The 10228-nt window shown below is 38.9% G+C and overlaps 1 protein-coding gene across 1 annotated transcript; it reads left to right on the top strand.

The window, feature by feature from the left end:
• Nucleotides 1–426: 426 nt before the first annotated feature.
• Nucleotides 427–8880, top strand: LOC123824558 (cytochrome c oxidase subunit 6B1-like). The gene is given in 2 exon segments (XM_045847797.1): nt 427–573; nt 8557–8880. Coding segments are annotated over 2 exon segments (471 nt in total).
• The last annotated feature ends 1348 nt before the right edge of the window (nt 8881–10228 follow it).

Genomic DNA, 10228 nt, shown 5'->3' with positions numbered 1-10228 from the left:
TTCAAGCACTAGAAGAGTATAAGGTTTGAATATTCAGTAATAGGTACTGTGATGTGGATTTCTAACAGGGAGGGCTTAGCTGCTTCTTCAGCTGCTTGGACCCAAGCCAAAGGTTGCTCCACCACAAAGGCCAGGAACTGTGTCTGACCTTGGCACATGTTCAGAATTCCATTATTGCCACTTTGAAATTCTTAATATTTTTAACAAGGTGTCATGTATTTTTATTTGGGACTCTGCAAGTTTTAATGGGCGCTGGGCACAGGGATGGGTGCAAAAACTTGGAAATATTTTGCTAATGAAATCAATGTCTACTATGTTGGCCATTATATATCTAGACATACAACTCAGAATCCACAGAGAGCAGATGGGTCTAAAGATACATACTGGTAAATCACAAGACTATATGTGATGAGAGAAACCGTGAACATGGGTGGTGGAGTGTGTGTAACCGGTAAAGTGAAAGGTGTGAGGACACATGCAAATGGAAGTCAGGAAGCCCACAGGTACCAGACCTGTGGTGTGCAGAGGAGTAAGAACTGTGGGCATGCAGAAGCTATGGGGTTGAGCAGTTCAGTAAGGAGAGGATGAGAAAAAGCATGAAATACAAGTGAGGTAGTTAGTGAGATAAGAACCAAATGGGACCTTTAAATTTGAGAAAGAGAAGACAGTACCCTCTGGTTGAGCCATTTTTGTTGAGTGGTGGGCTCAGGGGAGTTCAGGAATGAACTGAGCTGAAGAAGGGGAGACAGGGACCCTAAATGCATAAAGAGGCTTCAGAAGAGGTGACAAGGGAACAATTGGCCAGTAGGTAGCATTTGAGACAATAGGTTTATTTTTAGACTGGGGGAAATTTTAGTGTGCTCTGAGACTGAGAAAAAGAAGCCATCTGTGTGTGTGTGTGTGTGTGTGTGTGTGAGATCCAGTCTCATAGGTAATTATGATTTTTTTTACATTTTAAGTGCTCTAAATTGACCACCCTTTTCTGCTCAGAACATTTTCATTTTAACAAACTTCTGACTTTTCTCAGACATTTTCCTCTTTTCATAAACATTGGCAGTTTTTTTCTTCCTTAAGGCAAAAACTCAAATGACAAAGCAAAACATAAGCCTTCCAAATGCAGTGAATGGCTAAATTTATCAACGTACACTCAGTTTATGTGAAGTATTAAGTTGAACCTTAATTGGTGTGTTTGGTTTATTTTTCTTGGTTTATTTGCCTCCATCCAGGGGAAATTTATCACAGAACAAAGAATGATACCTCCAAAGCTTTATGTAGTCAAATATATTTCTTAGTGAAAACCACAAGCTGATCAAATTTGGAATTCACTCTGTTTAGGGTCTTGATTTAAATTTGGGAATTTAAAGTCCTCTTTCTGATTTTGTGTTTTGTTTTTAAGTGAATGATACATTTTTTTTTTTAATCCTGAACTTTCAAGTTGTCACAGTAATGATGTTAGAAAGAATATAGAAGTAGGCCAGGAAAAAACAATGTCCCTCCTGACATCAGAAAAGATGAGAAAAGTGTCAGGGCATTGCTGGGTGGGTTCTAGGTCACAGGCAACCAACTAAAAAAGAATGAGAATGGGTTCTGACTTATCTCTGTTAGCATATTACAGGCAAGGGTAAGTGCAAGGACTGCATGATTTACCGATTAAAGTAAAACATAAAAAATATGGCTGTTATCCCAGGACACTGACTTTAGGCATGCCCATTTTAATTTCATGTGACATACAAACAGTGGATTCTGAGGTCTTAATTAAATCTTTGGTATTTAACAGCATTATGATGAACTTTTTAATCCCAGTGTCAAGGTTTTCAGAAAAGAGCTCTCTGTTTCTGAAGGAATAAGATGTTTAGTCTTAGCCTAGTGAAATATTGATAAGGTTCTGATTTGCAATGATTTTCTGTCTTTGCTGATTTTCTCAGTCTGTAGTCAGTTCACATTTCCCTGTTATTTGCACACATCCAAAGTCAGATGAAATTAGGCCAGAGCTATTTCACTGGGGCCCACAGTGGCAATGATGTCCCCAGATATAGGAATTTGCCATCACATTGCTTCTTCATTTGGTCCACCATAAATATTTCATTCAGCTCTAAACAAGGCAGCTACTCCATGATGAAGCAAATATGGTGGGATTGTTTGCAGTTCATTCAGATCATACTAACTTTTAAACTCTCTGTAAAATATGAATTTTGGACACTTAGATGATCAAACTTTTTAAAAAGTTGATCTATGATTAATTTTATAAGTTAAATATAAGTTAACTTACAAGAAATTGTCAATATTTGACCATTGTTGACATAAAGGCAATTTTTATAGTCCAACAAAAATAGCATTTCTAATGACTCATGCAAGTAGAAAAGTGATGAGCAAGAATTTGTAATAGAACTTATAATGGAACAATTAAGAATACAGAACTTGCTGGAATTACTTTTGTTCTTTTCTCCTAATGAAATTTTATGTGTTTGATGTTGAAACTGTACTTTTTTAATAGAAAGGGACTGTAGGGGAATAGTGACCCAAAGGAAAGCATTATACCTATTTTTAAAAACTCTCAGACTGCCCTGGCTGGCGTAGCTCAGTGGATTGAGTGTGGGCTGCAAACCAAAGTGTCGCAGGTTCGATTCCCAGCCAGGGCACATGCCTGGGTTGCAGGCCATGACCCCCAGCAACCGCACATTGATGTTTCTCTCTCTCTCTCTCTCTCTCTATCTCCCTCCCTTCCCTCTCTAAAAATAAATAAATAAAATCTTAAAAAAAATAAAAACTCTCAGACCAAGAAGTTATATGCCTCCCAATTTAAAAATAAGCTGAAATTCTGGCTAAAATGTTTTTTTGCATTAAATAAAATGTGTTTTTTATTTTTATTGAATTTATTGGGATGACATTGGTTAATAAAATTATGCAGGTTTCAAGTGTACAATTCTATAATACATCATCTTTATACTGCACTGTGCATTCACCACCCAAAATCAAGCCTCCTGTCACCATGTATCCCCCCTTTACCCTCTTCTACCTCCATGAGCCCCTCTTTCTCTCTGGTAATCACCATACTATTGTCTGTGTCTGTTTTTCTCTTAATCTCTTCACCTTTTGCACCCAACCTCCTTAACCTCTCTCCTCTGACAACTATCCGTCTATTCTCTGTAACTATGATGATGTTCCTATATTGTTTGTTATTTATTTTGTTCATTAGATTCCACGTATAGGTGAAATCTTGTGATATCTGTCTCTGAATGCATAAGTTTTTCATTGTTTAGTGACTTGTTTTGGAAATTTCACAAAATGCTAATATAAATATTTACATTTTTAATAATCACATCCAACAGTTTTCAAGCACAAAATAGGCTGTGTGCCCATGCCATGTCTTCATTTGGTGTGCAGCACCACCAGTGCAGCAAATGCTATTTTTATCATTATTTTGTGGCTTAAAAAATCATGGCATGTCAAAGTTAAGAAACTTGCTGAAATTAGACAGCTGTTAGTGATCTATTATGGCAAACTTTGGGGATTAAACTGTGTGTATGTTTGTGTGCACATGCATGTGTGTTTGTGTGTGTTTAATTCTAGCTATTTTTAAATACTGTTTATTTTGCTATAATGAGTGCAGAGGGTTCTAACTTGTATCACATTTGTAAATTCTCAAGGTTTATCTTCACACATGGAAACGTTAATTGACCTAAAGAAAAGTACCATAAAAAGGTAGAGAAGAAAGGAAGACCTTGAAAAAATCTTCCTGTGTATACCATTACGCATAAAGAAGAGACAGAAGGAAGCAGGATCCAATGCTGTGGTTATTTGATGTCTTGTGTTCCTCAAGTGGTGAAAGAGGGTCAGACCAAACACAGATCTCAGGGCTAACACTGGCTAGCTAGGAGACTTAGCAGCTCCTGAACTACTCTGGGCCTCTCTTATAATGTAATCTGTACTGAGATAATCTCATGCTATTACATCATGCAGCAGTGGGGCTTGGTTCAGCAAAGCAAAGAACATGAATTGATGGGAGAAGAAAGAAGCCATTGGGGCGAGGGACTGGTCTGGCCACCCAACACCCCAGGAAGAAGCAAGTGAATGGGGGACTAGTCCAGCTGGTCAACACATCACCAAGGCCCCTGTGGTGTCTCCCCTGCAGCACAGACAAGTGTCTTGATTTTTAATAAGCATGTGTCAGTTCTCTGACGTCTTTGTGGCAGTTTGGCTATAGTCTTAAGCAGAGACCATTAATGACTGCATTTGAATGTTTTCTATAACTCGGACATAACACTACAGAGAAAATTGGGCACTGATACTCTGTTGCACAGACACATGGACCCCACATGACAGGACAGGATGATAATCATCACTACTCAGTTGCACTTTTATTGTGTTACTTCATCTTGATGACAATAATTTCTCTCAGGAGGGATTCAGGAAGCCACCCAGGTATTAGGGTTGGACACGAAAACAGCTATACCCACCATAGCCAACAGCAGAAACTAGCCGGATGCTGTGAAGCTGTATCTCTGACCTTGTGCTGTTCCATACAAGAAACCTGAGGTTGGGATTTGCCCTTTTCCTTCTGGTTCTGATAATCTGTTGCTGTCACTTGGAAAGAATGCATTCCCAGAGCCATATCCAGCTTGCCATCAGATTCTTTCTTCTCTTCATTCCTGTCTGACATTGCACCCTGCTACTCTTCCCAGCATGGAATCATATTGCAGCTCATTGGGCCCGCACAGAATGACAGCATGACAGCGGGAGCGAAGGGGCAGGGAGTCACTCATTCCAGAATGAGATGCATCACCTAGCATCCCCTTGGCCAAAGCCAAGAGCAGGCTGAAATCCAAGTCAACCTGAAAAGCATGAGAAACCACACAAAGGAAACACTGACTCAGGAGTTACCACACCTTCCAGAACAAGTTCAGAAGCATAATAGAAATCACAAATGTTGTCTCACCCAAACATTAATGTCAAGGATTTTTTTCCACACGCTATGGGTGAATGGGTGGCAGGGAGTGCAGTGGGGAGGCTGCTTTTTCAGAGAATGAGAGTTAAGATTTTTTAAATACTCAAGTATTCCTAAATTATTATTCTATCACATTTAACTTAATTATATTTTTATGTTTCCTACTTTTTTTCAGATTGTGAACATGTACTTTATTGTTTCATTGATTATACTTTTTTATTTTTCATTTTTATGTATTTTTGTTTTATACTTTTATTTTATTTATATTGTTTTATTTTTAAAAATTGTCATATGTTACACTATGGCACTTTAAAGTACACATAAAGCCGCATCCCAGACTGGAGTACATGCCCCTTGAAGACAGCTCATTCACCTTGATGGGCATCTCTGAACTTTAATGTGGCATATCTGAGTTAACTTGAATTTCAACTGCAGTAAAGCATAACGCTACAACAACTCAGCCAAGGCGACAGACAAAGCTATCAATCCCATGCCGATCTAATGGAAGGGGAGATCTAATTTCAGAAATTACACTTCTAGTTTTCATCATTTCTTGAATGATCTGGAAGATGTGAAGGACAGTGACCAATAATTTCCTTTTTGTCTATTTGTTTGTTTGTTTGTTTGTTTAGTATTTGAGTCATATGGTATAAAGGCAAATGAAACACTAACAAACCCTGGACTATATACCTCCTGCACAAAATCTGCTCTAAGTTTGTAGCCATCAGTACTGGTAACAGGATCCGATTTTTCATATAAGGCCCGTGCATTTCCATAATTGCTCCTCCGTGCCTGGTGCTTACCTGCTTTGTTTTCCATTGCCATTTTATAATAGCATGCCTAAGTCCCATCAATATTCAGGTTAGCCCTCTAAAATGAAACTATAAATTTCAATTTGGACAAAATAAGCCCTCATTTGGGTTCATAAGTTTTAAATAACACATTACCATTGGCTACACTAAGTTTGCATTTCTAATGTTATTTTATGCATTTGACAATAGATGTTCCACTCTGCTCAGGAGAGGAAAGCAAGTGCATGTGAAATGTAAGTCTGCTTAAAATGGAGGAATTGATTAGAGCTGTCAGTCAGCACTGACAAGAGAGGTAAATTATTTCTAAAGATATTTGAGACCTCTGTGTATGCTCTATTGTCTGCAGGTTCTGAAGTTTCAGAATCTGATCTCCAAAACCTCGTCAAAATATTGTCTCCACATTTTAAGGGCCTGACAAACAAAGCCCAATCTTAAATGTATTGTGAGAATAGTTCGGTGCAGGCTCCAAACTGAAGGAGAGCTATTGAGAGCAGCAGTAGATGCCCAGAGCAGAGCTCACACCCGACACTCCATGGTGGTTCCAGCAGCAACCACATCATCCACACCATCTCCTTCCAAGTGGCCAGTTAATTTATATCCATACCACTGCAAAGGCAGGAGCATTAGTCCTATGAAATCATCTTTTACTTTGTGTCAGGATTGATTGTGGGATTGTTTCCAATAATTATTTGATCCTTTACTGAACTGAAAAATGCAGAAAATTTAATAAAAAGATATCATATATACCCTTGAAGAAACTACCACTCAGACCTAAATCATGGTACTCTATGGCATTTTTCTCTTCCCCTCTAAGTAGCCACTCTAAACAACAGAAAATAATAACATAATATTTAAAAAGCAAATCAGCACACTTGTATGTATGTGTGGTTTGTGATAAAGTAATTTTTATGGGAAGATCTGCATGCTTTGTCTGACATGTTTTTTAATATCATTAACTTTTGCTTGGAAAGCATTGTAAAACATCAGTTGATGCTATCACTGTATATGTACATCCATGTCATATTTGAAAGTGAGAGACACTCCAATTTTGAGCTGATAATAAGCTGCACATTCAAAATTCCAGAACCACTCTTTTAGAAATACCAGATGAAGCCATTTACTTATCAGCAAGTGAAATTTAGGGAGAGTTGAGTGTTATGATCAATGACTGGGGTGCACTGACTTCAACTTGGCTCCATTCTCCCTATTCTGTTCCCATCACCTCTGCCATGGGACTTGGCTGCCCTCGCATAAAAAGGCAGTATCTATTTCCCCTCCTTTTGAATCAGGCTGATTTGCTTTAGCCAACAGAAAGTGGGGGATATGATGTTGTGGTAGTTCTGAGCTTCAAACAGCTATGAGCATCTTCTCTCTTGCTTGGAGCTGGAGAGCACTGACACAGGAGCAAACCCAGACTAACCTGCTAGAGGTGAGAGGCACCTGGAGAGAAGCCCTCCAACCCAGCGCTCTGAGGAAAACCACCTGGACTCGCCACCCCCAGCCAACCCATAGTTGATCACAGAGGCATGAGTCAGGCCAGTTGACCCATGAGCATCTGAACAATAATAAACTATTATGTTTAATGTCCCTGAGTATGGAGATGTTTTTTGTACCCTAGAAAACCAGTTCCTTATCTCCAGTGCCATGATAATTACCATTTATTGATACCAGATAATATACTGGATGTTGTTACATGCATTCATAATTTTATTTAATCCCTATAAAAACCTTTAAGGAAATATGACACCATCCTCATTTTAAAAAAAGAAGATATTGAGGTTAAGACATTTGGTCAATGTTTGAACCTAGATTTACATTATATCAAAAGTTTTAACAATTCAGTGTCCTCTTTCCAAAATGTAGCTCTGAACCAGAATGTCATGTGATAATATGACTCTGGCTGAACATCAGGCCTTGTTTGGCATCTCATCTGTCTGCAGGAGTGAGAGGTGGTCTACAGTATTGTTTCTCCTTTAGGCTCCAGGTGGCTCTTATCTTCCTTCTCCTCCTATTTGGAGCAGGTAGATCCATATAGCAAGCTAGCAGGTAAAAAAATTTTACTGTCTCAAAGTTAGATGAGGGTAAAAAGTGGATAAATGGTGCTAAAAGGAAACTTGACCTGGGGTGGTGAACATACTGTACAATGTACAGATGATATGTTATGGAATTGTACATCTGAAACCTATGTAATTGTATTGACCAATGTCACCCCAATAAATCCAATAAATACATTTTTTTAAAATGGACTGTCTTTTCTCCCATCTCTTCAAATCCCTCCAGGAGGCTGACTGCCCAATGGGATTCAGCTTGTCCTGACGGATACCAAACTTCTACTGTAAGATGGAATCATTAACCTTTCCATGTTCTCTGTTAGGGGCCATCATGCTACATGTTAGGACAGTGGGTGAGGAGGCATGACATAATTTCATGACTTCCTATATAGCTAATAAGTCACTGCTCTGCAATGACAACCTACTTTGACAGGTTTGAATGGTCAAGCACACCATTTTTTCCCCCATCACATTAGGGACTTACCTGAAAAAAATATGGAGTACATGTTTCTTTGCATGTTTCTCAAAAAGCATGTAGTAGTCTCTATCTTTGATCTTGGTGCAAGGCATTAAACATAACTGTGATACTAAATACACACACAAACACATGCAGGTACACACAAGGGACACAGACTTGGCAAAACCATCTCCTGCTTAATTCTTAGGTAAAATTGTCTACTTAGATGCATATGCATCCCGGTGGCTAAACTGTCCTTGGGAATTTCAAATCAAGATAAAACCTGTTTAGGTCTTTGCCAAGGGTCACATTGAGCTGCAAGAAGCTTCTGGAGTGTCTTTAAGAGTCTGCAGTGTGGCAGAAGACATCAAGACCAAAATCAAGAATTACCAGTCTGCCCCTTTTGCTAGTGGTTTCCTCAACTAGAATCAGACCAGGAACTGTTAGCAGAACTACCTGGACTTCCATTGCTGTGATAAGGCAATGACCACTAAAGTCGGTGATGTCTCTGTGAGCGAATGGTACCAGCATGTGTACATGTCCCTTTGCCCCATATCCTGGGTGTTGGCTTGGGGTCACCACTGGGCAGAAGGCACATTCTCTGGGAAGATCTGACTGACTGCACCAGATCTGTCCTCTGTCCACCATCCTTCTCCCAGGGAGGTGAAGGGGGACCTGGGTACATCCCACCCTATGATCCTGAGTCATGAATTAATTAATAATAAATACTTGTTGGAAAAGTACAAAAAAGATAAAAAGTCTTTAAAAAATTATGGTTTTCAAAAAATACAAATATGTCTTGAGATTAAAAAATTAGTCCCCATTCTCAGAAAGCTCCATTGAAGGATATTGCACTTTCATCTTTAAATCTCTATAATTTGGAATAATCATATGATTCTCTTGTTTTCAGCTTACTCTTCATATGTCTGCTTCTTCATACCAAGGAAGGAATGATATGAATACTGGAGCTCTTGTTTTATCACTTTTTAAAGTGAAAAACACTTGCCCAGAAAAAAATGAATATGAATACAAGGCATCAGGTATGAAAATAAGGCAGTGTTTTCTACAATTCATGTATTGATGCTTAGTAGGAGAGTTTTTTTTTTTCACTAGGAGAAACTGCAATTATCATATTCTCTCAAGAGCAGCTCTACTGGTCTGAATCCAGAATTTGTTTTCAAGAAGAGGAACAAATTGGCTCAATATGCAACCATTTGTTGCCAAATGAGTTGACAAATATGTAGGCATGCAAAGATCACACATTCGTTGAGGGAAAACATAATTTATTTTAAAACTGCTGCTTTGTACCTGTGAGACTGGCAAGAACTAAGAAGATCTCATGGTGGGCAGTGTTTCTCCCTTGTAACACATTGCAGTGGGTGGAAGAGGTGGGATTTGCTCCTCTGTGTGCCCCAATCCCCCTCTTGTCACTCTCCTTTGTCAGGAGATAGGGTCCTTATACCCATCTTACACTTCCATCCTCACCTTCACACTGGTTTTTATAATACTTAATAGATTGTTCATTTTTGCTAAGATGCCACAATCTTACCCCAGGGATATTTGCATTTTGAGAGCTGTCAGAATTTTAAGCAAAGATGTGCTGTTCTGATGACAGGCCAAAGCTGAATGGTGGAGGAGGGGAACGTTCTGTTCCATAGGCACCCTGGTGTCTTCAGGCACAGGGGCTTTCACTGCAGATGGGTGAGCCTGGCAGGTGGGTATGCCTGCCAAAAATGATGTTTGCTTTGGTTTTATAGCTTTTGCCACCAACATTGAGTGGGATTCTTAAATCAGAATCTCTACATAAATTGCTTTTGCCATTAAGTTTCCTGATTTTCAGTTTCTTCCTATTTGGCCCAAATGTCATTGAATTTTAAATTATGTTAAAGATGTAAAGAGCACCGAAGGAGGATTTACTCCAAACCCTTTACTTACAGATGATGCCACACAGATGTCACAATGT

This window comes from Phyllostomus hastatus, unplaced genomic scaffold (genome assembly GCF_019186645.2).
Source record: "Phyllostomus hastatus isolate PE091 unplaced genomic scaffold, TTU_PhHast_1.1 phas_contig_58, whole genome shotgun sequence".
Taxonomy (NCBI): Eukaryota; Metazoa; Chordata; class Mammalia; order Chiroptera; family Phyllostomidae; genus Phyllostomus; species Phyllostomus hastatus.
The sequence above is the reverse complement of the archived record's forward strand: the minus strand, read 5'-3'. Positions and strand labels throughout refer to the sequence as shown.